Genomic DNA, 20,988 nt, shown 5'->3' with positions numbered 1-20,988 from the left:
CAAGCAGTCTATAAACCAGTTGGAAGGAGCCATCCAGACTTTGCCCTGACGAACCCTCTCTGGATGATAATTAGAGATGGCATCATAGATGATATACTGTGTGCAGAACCGCTGATCAGAGTCAGGTCTGGCATGGTATGATACTGTATTGATCGTCTGAGTCACGTCACTGTCTGGTTTTGGCTTTCTATTGAGAACCTGCCCTCCAGATGCTTTGGCCAGTTTTATAAGCTCATCCTTGGAATGATGCTTGAAAGTCCCCTCAAAATAGAAGTAACAGCCATCAAATAACTTTGGCAGCTGAAAGAAAATAAAGCGAAAATCTGTTAATGGGAAACTAACATGCCGAGAATTATGTGCTTTAGGTGAACAAGGGGAATAAAAGAAAAATTAGCATCAGCTGGGAAATCAATTGAGACAGACAATTTGTAAAAATGATAACCTAAACCACCCAACTATGGGCTGAGGTAAAATGCATGTATGGATAAGCAATCCTAATTTCTAAATTTAACCTCCAATATCTTAGTAAATTACCTAATTTATTCATTCATTCATATTTTTAAATCTTATCCATAGTTCCTTATCCTTAGGCAGGTTTTGCAAATGTTAAAAAGAAAAACAAAAAAAACACTTCCTCTCTGTTTATTGTAAATGACTGCCTGGATTGGGCATGTCTGATGGAACCTGGAGTCCCAGAACCTCTAAGCCAGTCCTTCAGATTTAGAAATGCTGATTGCAAACTATACTAGAAATGATTAGCACAGTAGACAGTAGGTAACCCTCCCCCAACATGATCAAATCTGAATATCCTTAACCCCACATTTTCCAGGGCCATACAGTCAGGTAGGGGCCTCTAGGGATGCAGAGTTACTCTTAATGGGGAGCTGAAGCAAGCAGGACTTTTAGGTTATGAGAACCAAGGCTAGGGAGAGCTTTGAGAATTCTTGGAACTCAGTAGACTGTCCAATCTTAACTTGCTCATAAAAAAGCCTCCTCATGTCTCCCTCTTATGATACCTTCCCTCATTAAAGAAGTTTTTAGTAGTTGGTCCCTTGTAATTTTCCAACAGACGTAAAAATCAAATGGACAATGGAACTTCAGATTGCCTATTAAATAGGGACACATGGCAAAGAAGACACATGGTGGTTAAATCCAAGCAGCAGCTGTAAGTCTTCTTTTGAGCTATTTCCTGTATTTGAGACTTACCTCAGATTCTGAAAGGTTTATGGGAATATTCGAGATGCCAGAAATCCATTAACAGTATGAAATTATTACCTTTTTGGATTTTACTGCACATCATGACCATCTTTCAGAATCAAGCGCTTGAAATAAGCACAATTAAAATTTTAATCAGTCGACTCTACTTGAGAAAAGGGCAAGGGCCATTTTTCATGGCAGCAGTGATGGTAATATTAAGCGATGATGATGATATACGCCATCATCAGAACAAAAACAATGATGAAACCTAGGAGAAGGAAAATACCAGCTGTTCTCTGTTGAGCCTGCTTCTCTGTGGACCACCAGGCATTTCATACTTTTCCTCTAGTTCACACATTCTGCTTTCTAGACAGGCTTTTACCCCTGGAAAGAGAAGAGAAGGATTAAAAAAGTAACAAGCATATCAGCTGTGCAGCATGCCTTTACCACAGATGTTTGACAGAAATCACATAACTGTCTGGAGGAGTTAATATATTTATTCTTTATAGCAATATTATTACTTTGTTGCCACACTAGAAATGGAAATCTTATGTATTTAAAAAGCCAATCTGAGAGAGGAACAATTTTCTTGGCTTGAATTTCTTCTCAAAAGCAGTAAAACAAACACTGAAATTGGGTCTCTCATCTGAAGAATTTAAGCCACAATATTCTTTTAAGTGGAACACACACACACATATACATGGACACATACACAAAGAACGATAAAACATGGTAACTTTAGAGTGATCAACCTACCCTTCTAGTCTTTTTTCTTTTTTCTCCTTTTTCCCCCCCTAGGCAAAGGAGTTAAGTGACTTGCCGGGGGTCACACAGCTAATAAGTGTCAAGTGTCTGAGACAGTTTGAACTCAGGTCCTCCTGACTCCGGGACCAGTATTCTACCCACTGAGCCATCTAGTTGCCCCATTCTAGTCTTTTTTCTTATGTAACCCCCTTTCACACCTTTTCTGGCTCCTTGTGGCTTCACTACTGCCTTAAAACATGCCAAACATGCCATCCTTAGAAAACCTTCACTAGATCCTCCCCTCCCCTCAAAATAATGTGCTATATCTCTCATTCCTTTCCTCAAACTCCTAGAAGAAAAAAAAAAGAATGAATGAAATTTACACTCACTCTTTCTACCTCTTCTCCTCTCATTCACATCTCAGCCCTTTATAATCTAGCTTTCAACCTCATCACAAAACTCAAACTGCCCCCTCCAAAGTTACCACTGATCTCTTAGTTGCTAAATCTGATGGTCAAATTAAATCAATAAGTATTTATTATTGGTGCAGGGTTTGTGCCAAGCCCTTAGGATACAACGAAAGGCACTGCTTGCTTCCAAGGAGTTTAAAGTCTAATGGGAGAGACAACATGCAAACAACTTTGACGGTTCTTCTGTCTTCATCCTTAACCTATCTGCCGCATTAAACACTGCTGACAAGCCCTCTCCTCCTGGGTACTCTTATCCTTTCCTGGGTTTTTATGACAATACTCTCTTGGTTCTCTGACTAATGTCTGACTGCTCCTTCTCAGTTCATATCCCCTAATCATGGGTAATCTCCAAGGCTCTGATATAAACTGGCCTTTTCTCTGCTCTTCACACACAATAATCCATTTCTCATCCATGAGCTTTTATAATTACCCTTCTCTTATCTTCCCTCACGTAAGAACGTAAGTTCCTCAAGAGTAGAGATTGCTCCACTGATTCTACTTGTATCCCCAGTTCCTAACACAGGTAGGTATTTTAAATTATGTGTGCACACACACACACACATATATATCAGGTACTGGCACATAGTAGGCATTTAAAAAATATATATATATATATATATATATAGTGTATATATATATATATAGACAGATACATAGTGTGTTTGTGTGTCTATATATATGTGTGTGTCTCTACACACACACACACACACACACACACACACACACACACACACACACACACACACCTTGACTTATTCCAAATAGCCGGATAACTAACGATTCTCCATATACAACATTTTACCTCCCACCCTTTGAGGCTTTGTAAAGTAAATTTTCCATGTCTGTAATTCACTCTCTCACTGCCACCTCACAGAATCCCTGGCTTCCTTACCACATCTTTCTCTACCCCTAGCGACTGACTTTGGATTCACAACGGTGGTAGGCACAGTTTCACACAGAATAAGAATAGGAAATGGAAACGGACCTGTGATTTCAGCATTTCTACCAATATAGGTCAGTACCATCGCTTCAACTTATAATCTTAGAGAACCGCCTAGACTCAGAGCAATGGGAGGTTAGATGACTTGCCCAGGGTCACACAGCCAACATGTATTAAAGACCAGATTTGAACCCAGGTCTTCCTGATTCTGAAGATGGCTCCCCATGGACTATACCACGCTGTCTTCTAGGTCTTGTACACAATAGGCAATTAATGTTTGAGTTGAGTAGAACCAACATTCGAAAGAGTAGGAAAAATACACACATCAACCATGAAATATTCTCCAAACTACTTTGATTCACATTATTCTCTTTGCCTTCCCTGAATACTCTGAACTCTTAAGAGTCAATAATATTCATCACGGCAGTAAATCACATATTCTCCTAATGTTGCCTACTGCAAACCTGTGTTAAGTCTCATCTCTCTGATGAGAAGTGGGAAGCTACTTGAAGGGTAGAATGGCATCTTTAATTTTCTTGTGTAGCCAGTGTGGAATAGTTGCTCGACAAATACTTATTCGATAGAACTAAACAAGGCTTGAGAAACCCTTTGGCCATTTGAGGAAAATGCTTGGGACACTGTAAAGCTCTCTCCAGATGTGAGCTAGTATTAATTTAGCACAGAGAAAAGACACCTGAAGGGAGAGCAGCAGAAACAACAGAGTTGTCTGAATCTTTGAAAGGATGCCCTTAGAAGTAGGGGGAGACTTATTCTGCTTGCCCCCCCCCTTCCCCAAGGGAGTGGGCACAAAATTGGGAGCAGTGAATGGAACTAATGATAGGAACTATTCCAAAGAGGCCTAGCCTGCTTTGGGGGTCTTCCAAATGGTCTTGAACCACCTCCCCCACCCCTTTAAGCTTGTTGCGTATGTTGTAATCAGTCAACAAGACAACAAATTCTTTATTTATTAGGTGTTTACTTGTACGCTCAACACTGCTCTAAGCACTGGGCAGAAAGATGTTCAAAAAACATTTCCTGCCCTCAGGAAGCATATATTCTAATCGAGGTGACTGGTTTTTATTTTATGTGCAGGTTGGACTAGATAGCCACAGAGGTCCCTTGTCACTACAAAATTCAATGACTGTGCAATGTGAACTCTAATTTGCCAAACAAAATAAAATTCCTTCTCAAAAGGTTTAAAAAAGAAACAAACAAACTCACAAGTTAATCATGTTTTCCTATTGGCTTGGATGCATACTCCTATTTACCAGCTCAGAAGCAGGGGATGGAGAGAACCCAGCCTTGTCATTATTAGCAACGCTCCAAGATCTGGCACCAGGCAGGGGGTTTTCCTTGCTTGCATGCTATTTGCCGGCAGCTAGCACCGACCCAGGTCTGGCAGAGCCCTGTGGCTGAAATGTGGCACTCCAAGCGTTGGAACAAGTGGTGTCAGATTTCAAATGCAGCTCTGCCTGTCTGCCACCACCCACCAAGAAGAGTTGTGGGTATGCACATGGCAGCACTTGTCTCTGCTTCTGGGGGTATACTCTGGGGCCAAACTGGACAGCTTGTGGTCAATCACCAGTACTGGGGAAAGAGCTGAGGAGAGGGAGATGGAACGCATCACCTACTACCAACCTTTTTCTCATCAGATCAGAGACAAGTTTTGGAGCACACTTCTTAAAGAATGCAATTTGTGATATCATAGACTACTGGAAATGGAACACACCAAAGATCAATTAGTCCAATACTCTAAATGTGAGATATGAAGAAACTGAGGCTTCAACAGTTCTATGATATGGCCAATGTCCCACTGATACAGGTAAAACAGGACTAGAACTCAGCTGTTCTAGCTTCTGAAGTAGCAAGTAGCACAGTATCTGGTATATATTAAGCACTTAACAAATGCTCACTTAACAAGTGATTGATTAAAAGGAATCAAGAAAACAGAAGATGACCTGACATTTACCTGTTTTTTAAAACACCAATTTAAATACTTGCTTTAATACTTAGAATAGATTTAAATATTTGCTTTAAATATTTAGATTTACATACATATACCTAAAATCTGATCAAATAATTATACAGATGCTTATGATAGTAAAGTTATGGTATGGATTTTTTTTATTTTAATCTATTTTTAGAATCAAAACATAAATTATGAATCTAGAAAGTTACAAAGTTCACATTTGATTTACAATGACATTAAATTTAATCAAAATGAAACTCATGGCTGCAGATACAAACTTTTTTTTGGTAGAGAACTGGAATTACATACTGGCTATCAACTGTTTTACAGTATGGAGAGAAATCCTTGGCTCTATGTTTATTTGACTGAAAATGACCTGTAGTGGAAAATGCCAGTGTTGAAGAGGTCTATGAAACTGAATCTTAACTTAGCCTAAATCTGGCCACACTCAAAACCCTTCAGGAATTCCTGCTACCTCAGAAATACCTCAACAAAGATAAGCCAAGTTCTAAGAAATAATTTAAGTCTTTGTCATCTGTGCTGGCAAGATGAGACGGTCATCTGCGAATCTGGCAAGGCTTTGCCTCGTGAACCAGCTGTGGAGAATTATTAGTCCAAGGCACTGCAGCAATCACTAAGCTGCTCACTAGGGAGAAGGGACCATCCAGATGGTGGATTACAGGCTGCCTGACCCATGATGAGAAGGAAGCCCCACTGGCAAAGAAACAGAACGTTTCCTCCCCCAAAAAAGTGCTTTTAGAATCAAATAAATGTCACAACCAGGATTCAATCTACTGTGAATTGAGTACAGGCTACACACAGATAGTTCACGGCAAAGAAAAAAAAAGGGCAGGTTTCAGGATTCCATGTCACTGATATAGGATAAGAAAAAAAAAGTTTTGTCAATTTGCATAAAGAGCTTTGGAGGAAAAACTAAGCCAGACTCAAGATCCTAAATGCAAGTATTGCTCCAGCTCCTATTTCTCCACGATTATTAGCTATACCTATAAAGATGATCTCTGACATCTCTGGGTCCAAAATGCTATAACTTTGCCACTCTCTAATTTACTCCCAGTTTACAGATGAGAAGACTGAAGCCCAGAGAGGGCAAATAACTCAGAGACTAATAATGATGAAGATAATGATAATAAACAAGTTATCAATGATGATGACAAACATAGCATTTACATAGTACTTAAAGATTTGCAAAAGTACTTTATATGTTATCTCACTTGACCTTCACAACCATGGCAGACTGGGGCTAATATTATCCCCATTTTACAGATGAGGAAACAGAGGTTGAGAAAGGTTGCCCAGGGTCACAAAGCTAGTTTTTGTCGGAGGTAGGGTTTGAACCTAGCTCTTCCTGACTCAAGGCTACCTGACAATAGAAGCCAGATCTCCTGGTTCACATGATGGTCAAGATGCTCTTCATCACCACTAGAGCTGTTTCTCTGGGAGACCAAAGAAAGAAATATAGGGACTCTTGATGCTACAACTCCCCAGTTATGGTAGGATTGCTGGTTCCTAGAGTCCTCTGCAGCCCCCTTATAGCACCACAAGGCAAGAACGAAGAGACTGGCACTAGAGAATTTCCATTTTATTTTTATGCTTCTGGGGAGACTCCCAGGGTGCCACATTCTGGCAATATGGATTCCCTTGAGATGTAACCAATCTGAAGACTCCAGGAGTTACGACCAAAAGATATTGGACACAAGCAATTCTTCAAAGAGATGCAAACCACAAACAATTACAGGGAAAAAAAATGCTCCAAATCACTAATAATGGAAATGCTAATTAAGACAATTCTGAGGTTCCACTTCATGCCCATTAGACTGGCAAAAATGAACAAAAAATGAAAATGACAATTGTTGGAGGGGAAAACAGAGGACAGACACATTAATGCCATTTTGGTGGGCTATGAGTCAGTATAACATTCTGGAAAGCATTTTGGAACTACATCCAAAAAGTCATTAAACTGTGCACATGGAGATCACAGGAAAAAGGAAAATGACCCATATACACAATATCAACATTTGGCTACTGCTGTTGTATCAAAGAACTAGAAAAAAATGCCATTCCATTGTATGGCATATGAACATAATGGAATATTATTGACAAAAGAAATGCAGTCAGAGAAACCTGAGAAGACTTGTATAAAGTAATGCAGGTGAAAGGAGCAGAACCAGGAGAACATGGTAACTGTAAGACAGCAAATAAAAACTCTGAAATACTTAATAATGATGATCAATGCAAAAAGCAACCATGATTCTAAGGGACTGATGATGAAGCAAATTTCCCACCACTTGATTAAGAGGCAAAGAGACTGACACTTTTGGAGGTGGATATGACAGACTGTATTACCTTGACAAACTAGAAGAGTTGGGTTTTTTTAAAAAAATATTTAGGGGGAGCAAAATGAAGGAAATGGGAGCTAAGTGATAGAGATATCAATAAAAAAGATCAATAAAACATTTTTTAAGATGGCAGGAAAGAACAGAAGTAGGCTCAAAGGGAAACAGACAAATGGGACAGCTTTGGACTTATGTGCTGGATTTAGCATATACTTAAAAAAACAGCTGTGCATAATGGAGATTGATAGTTTCATCTAAAATCCTCTTTTTTGTTCTTTTCTGTATATGGAAGTGTTCACATTTGTTGGTGTTTGTTAGAAATGACAGAAAATTATGTATACATATGTGTGTGCATGTATAGTTATATTTGTGTATATATACACATGTGTATGTATTCATACATATATCTAACTCTCTAAAGACACACACACACACACACACACACACACACACACACACACACACACACACACACACACACACCCACCCCCTTAAGTAGCCCAATAGCTGTGAAAGTAGTTCAGGAGGTGCCTCAAAAACTGAGCTGGCAGGGGCAGCTAGGTGGCGCAATAGATAGAACACCGGCCCTGAAGTCAGGAGGACCTGAGTTCAAATCCTGCCTCAGACCAAATACTTGACAGTTACTAGCTGTGTGACCCTGGGCAAGTCACTTAACCCCAACTGCCTAAAAACAACACACACACACACACACACACACACACACAACCCCCCAAAAAACTGAGCTGGCAGAAATCAAATTTAGGGCTGTCCTGAGAGGTACAGACCACTCCATCATGGAAGATTTCCAAGTCTGAATCAAAAGATCAATCAACATAAATGTATTTAGGGACTTACTATGTGCCAGGGACTGGAGAAACATACAAATATGAAACAATCCCTATCCTCAAAGAACTTATATTCTATCAGGGGAGATGACACGTTCATAAGGATATACAAAATCAAGATAAGAATTTTGTTTGGGGATCAAGGGAGAAAAATCAGAACAGGCTTCCTAGATATAGTTAAGTCCTCTATTCTTGGCATTAAACATCTCTAATTAAAGCTTGATACCTGAGAAATACAGGAAATAGACACAAATATATGACTAAGAGCCATTTTTCATTAGAAATGCGTTCAAAGAATATGAAATTTTCGAGAAATACAATCTATAACCATGCTTAGATTACATGCTCCAAATCACTAATAAGATAAATATATAAGATAATACATGGAAACAATGATGTGGTGTCATCTCACACCAACGAAATTGATGGCACTGGAATTATAAGGCAAACACAATGATACTAAGTTGATGGAGCTGTGAAATGGTCTAACCATTCTAGAAAATAATTTGGAAATTAAACCAAAAAAGTTACCCTATGGAAGGTCCAAGGAGGTCAGTGACAGAAAGGAGCCATTTATACACCAGAACAGACATTGAAATACTGATAGCAACACTTTTTGTAGAAGTAAAAAAACTGAGGGAAAAAAAGTATACACCTTTCAATGGGGGAGTGGCCAGACAAATCGTGACACATGTTTAATAGATTACCTTGCCATAAAAAGCAACAAATATAATGGATTCAGGAAAACACAGGAAGACTGTTACGAACTGATGTGTAAGACAGAGATAGTAGAACCAGGAAAACAAGATATATAATTTAACTAGAATAATGTAAAGGTAAAAGTAATGAAAGCTGAGGTTAATACACTGATCAATCCTGGTTCCAGACGACAGGTGAGGTATTTACTCTCCTCTTGGGAGAAAGGTGGTATAAAGTGTTGCATAACCTGTCAGATGGATTGGTTTTGACCAACTTTTTCTTTAAAATAAATGAGGCTTCTGGGAGGGAGGGAGGCAGGGAAGAGTATATTGGGAAATTACTGTGGTATACAAAGCATCAATAAACCCCACTAAAAATTTTTAAAATAAAAGTAAACAATTATTTTTTCAGATAAAAATCATATGTGGTCAGCACTCTGGAACCAATATAGGTAGAAAAAATCCTAGATCAAATTTCCTTACATATTCTAAAAATTGTCAACTAAGGTGACAATCCTTTAGTATTAGTAAAAGTATAAGAAAGTGATAATTTGGATTTTGGATGCCAAAGGTGACTTGTATTTCTGATATTTATACACTAATGTGATAAAGGAGCTATTAAGAGTTAATATGGAACATGTCTTTTTTTTCCGTAAGCCATTTTTCTGGGTATGGATACTTTAAATCACAAAACTGACTCAATAGGGGATGACTACTTAATCAAAAAAAAAATTGTCAATTAAGGACATTAAAGACTGTTTGGAATATACATCTTTTCTATTTATATTTCCTAAGTCCACCCAGAGCAAATGCTTTCTTCAAGCCAATTTTCATTAGAGGAGAACCACCTAAATATTGTAATTTTAAAACTGTCACATTTGGTTTTTCTCTGTGTTGCATCCACAGATAGCATACATACATAAACATTAAATTATTACAGTCTAAGTGAGTAGTTCTTAACCTTATTTTTGTCATGGACTTGCCAGGTCTCTAAAGACAAAATTTCCCATAATTTTAAAATAAAATTATGATAATTACCACAATTCCCAAATGAAGGGAATGAAAGTGCCAGATAATTTAGGGAGCACAAATTCATAACCACATCATTTATTTATGTGCATTTTCTGACTAGATGAAGAGAATGGAAAAGAAGCAGGAATGAGTGCACTGATTATCGTCTTGTTTATCTTTAGACATTCCTATCCTGCCCCCAAATGATTGAGAAATAGCAGCCCTCCCTCTTACCAGGGGATGACCCTCTGGGATAGAAGAGGACTATTTTATCATTCTGGATGCTAAGGAACCTTATGTGAACTTTTCAGAAAGTTTAAAGCTTCCTCAAGTGGGTTTCACTTGGTTCTGCCAAATTAGAAATCCAACAGAGATGTCATAGAAAATTTCAACACCTGCACATTATTTTCCTATAATAAAAAAATGGTGCCAAGAGAATGGATAGTCCCCACCTTGGGGAAAGGTGCTAGGTACTCACAAGTTGAGCAGGAAGCTAAGGCATATCTATCTCCTCAGAAGGGAATAATCTTAATTCAGAACATTCTTTTTCCTTTCTTCTCATAACAAGGGATTTCTAGTCTCACAGAATGAAGCAGCTGTTTAGTCAAGTTTGGTAAACTGAATTTCCTTAGAGACTCTTCTTTTATGTCCACTACAGCTCAGTACAAAAAGAATTACTGGATCCTGCATTAATAAAATCATATGGAAGAACAGACTCATAATATGAGAATAAGATAATATGAGAATAGCTACATTCAAGGCCAAGCCTCCTGTTTTACAAGGGAAACTCAGGCCTAGAAGTGAAATGAACTTGCTCAAGGTCACAAAGGTAGAAAGTGGCAGGGGTGGGCTTTGAACCCAGTCCTCAGGCTCTGATGTTGAGTTAATGATGGACCCCTAATAGGCCCTGGACTTTTTGCCTGAGGCATCCAGTCCAATCCAGCATAATCCTTTTAGCTGCCCTTTCACCGGGCTCTCCAGACACTTAACTCTTTCCATTGTCTGCACCTGCCCCACCCCAGGCTACTTGCCATTCCTTAATTCCATGTAGATCTTCCCATAGTCTTTCTGCATAAAATATCAATCTTACCCTCATCAGTTGGGCAGACTTACTAGGAGTCTGGCCCACTTGTATTGGCATCACAAATAAACCCGCTACTTGGAATGGAAGGCTTGAGTGGTCGAATTCTTTCGAGGCTGACCTGAGCCCAGTAACCTTGCATTTCAGGGTTCTCAGTACCCCTAGACCACAACATAGAGAACTGAGAGAATTGGACACATGCTTATAGATACGGTGTCCCCTACTCTCTGGAAGATGTGCCCAGGTCTGAGATAGCCTAGTAACTGTCTGACCCCAATGCAACTTGAGAGTGTCAGGCCAGAAAAGCACCTCCAATCCTTCCTTGGTGCTTGGAGAGTGACCCCAACTGTAGAGCAAAAAAGGGATGAAGAGAGAGGGAAGGCTTATATACCTTCCAGTCTTGGCTGGAGAAGGGATTGAGATTAGGTAGTTTTCTTGGTCAGAGAACCATATGTTGTGGTCTAGAAGTGCTGGGAATCCCAAAACGTAAGGGTACAAGGCACAGGTCTGCCTCGAAAGAATTTAACCATTCAAGCCTTCCAGTCTAAGTAGCGAATTTATTTGTGCTGCCAATATAAGTGGGCCAGACTTCTAGTGAGTCTGCCCAATTGATGAGAGTAAGACTGATACTTTATACAGAAAGACTATGGGAAGAGCTAGATGGGATTAAAAAGTGGCAAGTAGCCTGGGGTGGGGCCAGGTGCAGACAATGGAAGGAGTTAAGTGGCAGGAGAGCCCCAGTGAAAGGGCAGTAAAAAGGATTATACTGGGATGGACACCTCAGGCAAACGCCACAGACTGGGCCATGTGGGAAAGTCCAGGGCCTTTTAGGGGTCCATCATTAGCGCCCCATCAGCTCCATATATCCAGTGCCCTTCCTACTAAAATGCATAGATGGAAAAAACCTTAAAAACAAAACAAAGCAAACACATTGAGAGGGAAAAATAATAATTTTTAGATTAAACTAACAATCTTAAAAACAAAATTCCACATTACTCACAAAATAATAAAAACTTTGACTAAAACTCTAAATCCTTATAAGAAATTCATAATTAATGACCACTACTCCTGAACAAATTTTAGAAGAGAATAGGCCTATCGTTCCAACACTTAAAATACTTACATATATCAACTCCCTTTGACAAATAACAGCTTAATTAAAAAGAAAACAGTACCTAATAGAATGGACTGGCAGAAAACAAAGGTATGGTACCCTTTGGCAAACTGACCATGGTTAGAAGTGATACACTGACACACAGCATCAATAAAAGCTAGGGCCCTCTCAGTAATCGGGTACATTAATGTTAATCACTTAATAAGCCAGTGATGGTCTAACGCACTGGGTTTTTATTGACTCAACAAGAATGTCTCCTAGCAACACCTATATTTTCTACTACTTTTAGATAGGGACTTTCTCCTCTATAAAAACTTGTCTGTCATTACTGAAAAAATATATTTTTTTAAAAAGTGGGGGAAAAAAATTGAAGTTTTTTGAGACTATTTTTTAAAAATCTTAGAAAACAAAGTGAGGGGGTGGGGAGGATATATTATTTTTTGGTCTAAACTGGTTAGTCTATATTCTAAGATGAGAAAGAAACCAAATGATACTTCAAAAGTCCAGCACAAGATATGTCAACACATCATTTAATTCAGACTGAGTGTGCCCCCTCAATCAATTGATAAATATTTGTTAAGCACCTACAACGAGCCAGTCACTGTCCTAAGTTGTGGGGACAGAAAGAGACAAAAGATAGTCCTGGACCTCAAGGAGTTCACAATCTAATCACTACTGAAAGAAACTGATTACTGAAGGAAGGTTGGGAGAGAGACTTTTAATAAATTCAACGGGAAAATGACTTTCCATATTTGTTGGAAAGTCAAAATATTCAAAGCACTGACAGATGTAGGACTTCTGACATGGAATGAGCCATTCTATACTGGCTGGAAAAAGGGTGTTTCACTCAACTTCAGGATAATGGAATCCTCAGAAAGATTATGTTCTCCCAACTGGAATTAACCTTGTTTAACAGATTCTGAAAACATGAGATAAATTTAAAAAAATATTCAGCCCTAAAGCTTTTTAGATTTTCATTTTCATATCATTACAAAAATGGTTTTACCATTCAAAAGAAAAAATACTGAAATATAAACAAGACACTATTTAACATTTTCCTTTTGAATACAGTCTGTCAGGATTTTCACACACATACACAATCACATCATTACACTTCTCTGTAGTCTAGCTTTTCCCCTTTATTTTTCTATATTTACCTTAATCATGAAATAAAATGAAAGCTTGCCTGGTATTTATTTTTTTTTCCAGTAGCTGAGATAAATACTTTTGGTTTATTCATTTATTTTGCTGAAATATTATTTCCCCACCTAAACTCTGAAACAAAGTACACCTTCATTTCCCACTAAGCTCATTCACTCAGTGGACCGACTTGACCCTTTTCTCCAAAGCAGCACAAAACACAATGGCCCATCCTGTAACTGCCTCTGCAAATTACCTGGTGTCATTGGTCAATACTGTCTAAATAAGAGGTTTTGCAGAAACAGGCCCCAATACCCAGAGAGGAACAATTTGCCAAATGTACATTTTCAAGGGGGTCAGTGTCTTTCTAAAAATGCATTTTTTATTTTAGCCTATCTACTTTTCAAATTTTCCATTAAAAGTTAAGATGCTGACAGAAGCTGTCATTTTGTCAGAAAAACAGAGATGACCTACCTACCCTATTAAAACTAAATGTGTCTTTTAGCCCAGATATATTCCTGATCATGCCTACCCTCTTTCACATTAGGCTTCCCTTCCCTTGATCGCAACACTTTTTAGGTAAGCCACACAATTCCCCAAACACTGTTTAATTCGAAGTCATCAATCAATCCCTACCCACATCAGTGATGACAGTTGTCTTTGCATGCTAATCTCATGCAGCTTGTGGATGGATGGAAGGACCACAGTCAACTTTTTTAACAGAAGCTTTTACCATCTGGAAAGGTAATTGCTTAAGAAGGGGGAAAGGGTACAGCGAGGGAAAGACACAGGTTGGGGAGTCCTGGGACCCTTTCACTGCCACTTAGTAACTATATAATTTGGGCAAATCGTTGTTTGTCCTTTGTTCTTGAAGAAGACCGTGACATCAGGAAGGTGATGCCATGACTTGCAAGTGACTTGGATGTGAGGGCTGTCTAAAGTCACTAGCCTCACTTTCTCCTCTGGAGCCATCTGGGTCCAGCGGCAGGGTATAAATCAGGACGATTAGAGATGGCCCCCTTGAGGCAAGTAATTTCTCTTTGGATCTCAGTTTCCTGGTCTATGAAATGGAAATCACACCATACTCTACATCCAGTCTCCCACATGTCCAATGAAGGAGAGATGTAGGTACATTTTCTTATCTCTCTCTTTTTTTAGGGGGAGGGCGTGTAGGAAAAGTAAGTTTGGTCACTCTAATTACAGTATTCAGCACTGAGAGTTTCTGTTCCTTTCATTTACGTTGTGGTCGCTGTGCATATTATTTTCCTGTTCTGCTTACCTCATTTTAAAATCTTCTAAATTCTTCGTATAGATCATCTCTTACAGCACAGTAATACTCCACTGCATTCACATATCACCATTTGTTCAGTCCTTTGTCAATGGACGAGTACTGTACTTTGTTTCCAGTTTTTGCTATGATGTTGCTATGAACATTTCGGTGAATATGAGAATAAGCTTTCTATCTTTGATCTAGCACATGCTAAGAAGTAGGATTTCTGGGTCAAAATATTTTAATATTCTAGTCATTTTTTAGCATAATTCCAAATTGTTTTGGACAATGGTTTAAACAATTCATAGCTCCAGCAACAATATATTAGCGTACTTATCTTTCAACATCTCCAACAATGACTACTACATTTTGTCATCTTTGCAAATTTGCTGGGTGAAAGGTTTTGAAAACTCAGGGCTATTTTGAATTAAAATTTTTCTTATAATAATTATTTGGGGAAATCCTTATATTTATAGTTTTTAAGTCTTCTTTGAGAACTATTAGTAGAAATTCTTTAGCCAATTATCCAATGGGGAATATTTCTTGGTGTCATATATTTGTGTTACTTCCTTATAGAATTTTGGACATCACAGCCTTATCATATATTTAATACAAAGATTTTCCCTTAATGAACTGCTTTCCTTCTTATCCAAGTTGCATAGCTAATTAGTGTAAAAGTTTCCCATTTTATATATCAAAAAACCTTGACACCTTAACATATATTTCATACAATAAAAAAAAAATTTCTATTTTACCCTTTGGGATTGCTTCTACTCCTTGTTTGGTTAAGAACTCTCCAAGTAAAAAGAGCTTAAAGTAGGAAGAGAAAAAAAGAAATACATGGCATTCTGTGTACGTAGAGAGGTACAATACACTGTATGAAGTACATAGGGTGAAATCTCTGTTCTGGGTCCCCAAATAAAAACTTTATAGTTAACCTCTAAACTGAAAAATTGGAAGAAAAACAAAAAAAATCTATTTTGCCAAATATAAGAGTGCCAGATAGATTGGAATTATTTATAAATCTCCCAAAATCACTTATCACAAGGCTATGCTGGTTATCTAAAAGTGGCAGTAATGAAATCATAGCAGTTTCAAATCATAAAAGCTGGGGGTAGAATTGGGAAAACATCTGAAATTCATATCATTCCCCTCCAAAATTCAATTTCCTAATCAAACCATGTTTGGAATGCTTGTAGGCATTTCTATCATGGAAGCCAAAAGAATTTAAGTATATAATACAGTATTATGTATTTTCCACTACTGGTCCAATCTCCTCCAAAATGAACAATAGTCCCTGGCACGTGGAAACACCAGATTTTGCCATAATCAAATTACATTTCATTTTGTAGCCAGAAGCTTTATGATGACATCACTCAGTTAAAAAAAATACATGCAAAGAAATGCAGAGATGATGGAAAATTAGCTGCTCACATTTTACAATTTTAAACAATTGTGGATGGGGGGGCGTCAAAAGGTAAAGAAATCAGTCAAGTGTCACAAAATTCCATAGTTGAGAGTAAAGGAAAATCAAGATAATGACTAAAAATATAAAATCAAAGCTAATGGTCCATCCATGGTGTCTTTACTTGTATCTAGGCTTTACAGACCACAGAAAATGATTAAAATAATATTGTCATAGGCCATTAGGTTTTATGATTGCATGTAAACCCCATTTAATGTTCGTGTATTCTTCTTTCACTTTTTAAGCCAAAATCCTAATTACTAATCTATGTGTATTGAAAACCTCTTTCCTTACACAATAGGATACATTTAATATATTCAGCTTAATGCATATTGATAAGCAAACCAAATACTACAATGAAGTAAGCTACCAAATTCTATCACAAACATTGTTAATTATAAAGTTCAGCTAAGCACAACTTACTAATATTAATAAGAGATTCAAAAACTCATTAAATTTACCCCTTATTAAATATAAAAAAGACTATTTTGGAAGGAATACCACCTTGAAGAAATAGATGCATACATTCATTCTAGATTCAACTCAGATTTCATGTCTGAAATGAAGGAAAAGTAAGAAGAAATTTACAGATTCCATTTCTTTTTAGTCTTCTATTTTAGGAGCAAATAGTCACTGCCTTAATTAGGGTCATTACTGTATGAAAATGTGTTTGGCCAGTCTAACTGGTATAAAAGATCAGGTGCTCAAAACTGATGAAATACAAATGAATGTCCCTCATTTAGGCAGAAAAGTCTGATACAATTAACCTTTTGAACAACAAGATAATACATGAATTTACTGATTGTTCTTTCCATTTTCACCAACAACCCAAGTTTACACTTTTCTTCATCTCCCTCACATAGACACACCCGTCATCTATCAAAGTTGTGTTCAGCAGAATGTCACAAATACATGTTGCAAAAAATTAAAGTTATTTTTCACAATGAGATTTGATTTATCAATAAGCATTAAAGGAATTTGGCAAAATGGTGCCATTAGAGAGCTCTGGGTTCAAATCCCACCTCTGGCACCTACTAGCTGTGAGACCCTGACCAAGTGACATAATTAAACTCTTTTAAATGCCAGGTAAACTCTCTAAGATTAGAAAGTGCAGGCAAATAACAAAGGGAGTGTCCTGTCTTCTCACTCTATGACTGGTTAATCATATATCCTCTGGGGTCAGGTCCCTGCCCCCAACTTTGGAGATTAGAACTCTCTAGAATAAGTGAAGTGTAGTGCAGATGATTTCTAAACGAAGAGGCCTCTCTAGCAATAAAATCTCAGGTCCAGACTAATTAGTATTATTTGGATACTGTAATATTATTTGATTACTATTATATTATTGTATACTGTAATATTTATAAAATATTTGCATATTTTATCTAGACTACTGCCCCTATTGTTCTGTAACTTATAATCTCTGAGTGTTGTTTAGATGTTGGATACACTGAAAGATTTTGAGTAGGCAAGGATCACAAGGATCACAGGCAGGCTATTTTGGAGGCTCAGGTCTTCGGTACTGTCAAGCCAATCCTTCATCCACTACACCACACAGCTTCTGGAGTATGTGAGTATGAGTGTGTAAGTGTGTGTGTGTGTGTGTGTGTGTGTGTGTGTGTGTGAGAGAGAGAGAGAGACAGAAGAGAAAGAAAGAAAGAAAGAAAGAGAGAGAGAGAGAGAGAGAGAGAGAGAGAGAGAGAGAGAGAGAGAAGAGAGAGAGAGAGAGAGAGAGAGAGAGAGAGTTCTGCACATATGTATCTTGGAGGTTTGAAGAGTAGAGGAGATGCATGTAAGGGAAACTTATTCTCAGCTGCATCATCTATAAAATAAAGGGACTGGATCAGATGAGTTCCCACAGCCCCCTTCCAGTATGATCTTTTGGTCCAATAGCCATTTATACTGATTTGCAGGGTGGGTTTTGAAAACCTAAAGCTGCCTAGTCACACTGTGGTTTAGGGAACAACTTTTGTTTTCACCTTTTCAGACAACCTAGCAAAATTTGGTTAAAATTAGAATTGTGCTCTTTTAAAAATGTCACAGCATTTTCAGATTCCAATTTAAGAATAAAACATTGGAGGAAAGGTATAAACTTGTTAACTTGGATTTGAGGTGGTTTGTAAAGCATGTAATATGTTTCTTCTTCACCCATCTTAACAGTTTAAATACACCCATTCTTGCTCTGTTCCATATAAATTCACATCCCCTACAAAACAAGAATAGATTTATGTTATGTCTGACTCTGGTGTGAAAATGCTAAATGCTACTTTTATCTCAACTTCTTATTAGGTTATCTAACCTCCAGCTTCAGAAAATGATAGGTGGCCTCTAATATCCCTTCCAGCTCTGAACCTATGATGCAACAATCTAATTAAAAAAAATGATGCGCATGATTTCTCTAGCTCCAATGAGGAAAAGAAATGGATTAGGTATAAAGAGAAGGAAAAAAGAGATTAGATAATAATAAACAACCTTTAGGTAACCCCTTAAAATTTGCCAAGTGCTTTACATATCTCAAAATTTGAGCTTCTCAATAGCGCTGTGAGGTTAAGTATTATTATCTCTATTTCATGCTAGTTAAGACATTTGCCCATGAAAACAAGAGCAGTTAAGCATCAGAGATAGTTTGTGATCTTGGGTTTTCAGACTCCCACAACTCTCCTCATTATGCTATGCTCCTTCTAGAGTTATTGGAATGCACAAGAGTTTCATAATAGAGAAATGGGTTAATAATACTAGAATCAATTTATTGACAACAGATTTGCATCTATATGGAATGTGGTCCTCTCTTAATAACAGGAGAATAAAAAGATGGTCTTTTTTGGCTTAATTCTAGCCTGTGGTCCTATGTAGCATCTGTAGGCTCCTATTTTTGTGGGAATTACAGGCTAGAAGGAATTGAATTAATTTACTCAATGTCAATCCCATCGATAGACCATTAGGTGCTCCAAATTGATGATTGCCAGTACTGATTCAGTGCTCTATCATAAATGTGAACTCTGGCACACTGACGTTCAGAAGTTACTGCCAAGATTGGACTTATCCTAACTCATCTCTCTTCTTCTGTAGACTAATGATAGGAAAATGGGATGGTCGCCCATAATGGTATGTTTTAAAATAAAAATACTTACACAGCACTTCAAGGTGAACAAAGCACTTTATTTTACCTCATTTGATCCTTACGACAAGAACTATCATTATGCCCATTTTATATATAAACAAGAAAGCAGAACCTGACAGGTTAAGTAACCTGTCTAGGGTAACAACTAGGGAGTGTCTAATGAGGGATTTGAACAAAGGTATTCCTGACTCCAAAGTCCAGTGCTCTATCCACACTGAGCCCAACAGCTATTTTATATAAACAGAAATAACCAACCTTCTTTTGGTAAACATGATTAGAAAACAAATCACGACTACCGAAGAGATGAAAAGAGAAGTCGTGAATCATCAATAACTGACCACTTGCTTATTCAGGTACATGTGTATGTGAACATTAGGGTTCTTTTTGGTCCTGGCTTCTGACTTCATCCACAAAAGGAATTTTTACCCATTGAAATTCTCTCCCAACCTCTGTACAGAAACATACCTTGTCTAGAACTTACAGACTTTAGAGAGTTTCATCAGGCACTGAGAGTTTGGGTGACTTGCCCATGGTCACAGCTAACGTTTCAGAGGCATCACTTGAACTCAAGACTCACTTATAAAACATGATGGAAATACACAAATGTATGCTGACTGACCCATTGAGGTAAGTATGCCATATTTTTCTACTTTAAGGGATCCCTGGTTTCCTACAGGAGGCTCTTCTGATCAGCCTAATTCTCATTCCTGAAATGACTTTGCATTTACATTGCATTTGAGAGGCAGTGTATGGAGAGCCAGTCTCAAAGTCTGGAAGTCTTCCCTTGGCATGTACTAGCTAGGCAACTTACCTGACCTTCATTACTCTAGGCAACTCTCTAAGATTTGTGCTGACCTGCAGTGGTAGAAAGAATTTGCTTACCTGGAAACTTCTTATATTAATGAACATTAAAGTCCAGCACCCATCCCTTTATGACATATTTACTTTTCTGTGTGCATGTTGTATCCTTCCCAGAACATAAGCTCTTTAAAGAACTGTTTCATTTTTGTCTTTGTATCTCTAGTGCCTAATACTGTGCCTTGCACACAATAGTGGCTTAATAAACCTTTGTTGTTATCTTAACAAAAAAAGGGTCACTGTTCTGCATTTAGGAATTTTAAATCTAGTGTCTAATAAATTTTCACTTCAACCTAATAGAACAATATTCTACAGCCACCAAAAAGGGGCTGAAACAATTTTCAAGTCAAAAATCTAAGGCAAAATATTTTAAAATAAAACACTGCAGGTTTTATTTGGTTCCAAAGGATTTTTATTTTGTATTGTTTAAAAAAGTAAACAAAAATAATATGTATGTCAACCCTAGTGAATTTTCTACCAAATAGGTGTTGTATCAATTTTCAAGTCAATGATCTAAGACCAAATGTTTTAAAATAAGACGATGTCACTGGAAGTTTGATTTGGTTCCAAAGGAAATCTTTTATTTAAAAAGTAAACAAAAATAATGTCAACTCTAGGGAATTTTCAATATAAGAGCTTTCTCTTAGAATCTATTTAGTTCCATTGAAGATCCCATTTAAGAAAAATGAGTACTAGAATCCCTCTCTACACCTA

General features: G+C 37.6%; 1 protein-coding gene across 1 annotated transcript in view; it reads right to left on the bottom strand.

Moving 5' to 3' along the window:
* The window catches only part of BARD1 (BRCA1 associated RING domain 1), a 150,034-nt gene that overhangs the window by 4,917 nt on the left and 124,129 nt on the right, over positions 1-20,988 (bottom strand). Inside the window, 2 exon segments of the mRNA XM_021002840.2 lie at positions 1-300; positions 1,484-1,581. Of these exon segments, the coding sequence (XP_020858499.1) occupies positions 1-300; positions 1,484-1,581 (398 nt within the window).

This window comes from Phascolarctos cinereus, unplaced genomic scaffold, assembly GCF_003287225.1.
Source record: "Phascolarctos cinereus isolate Bilbo 61053 unplaced genomic scaffold, phaCin_HiC Scaffold_7;HRSCAF=346, whole genome shotgun sequence".
NCBI classification, from domain to species: Eukaryota; Metazoa; Chordata; class Mammalia; order Diprotodontia; family Phascolarctidae; genus Phascolarctos; species Phascolarctos cinereus.
Note: the sequence above shows the minus strand (reverse complement) of the source record. Positions and strands in the feature narration are given on the sequence as shown.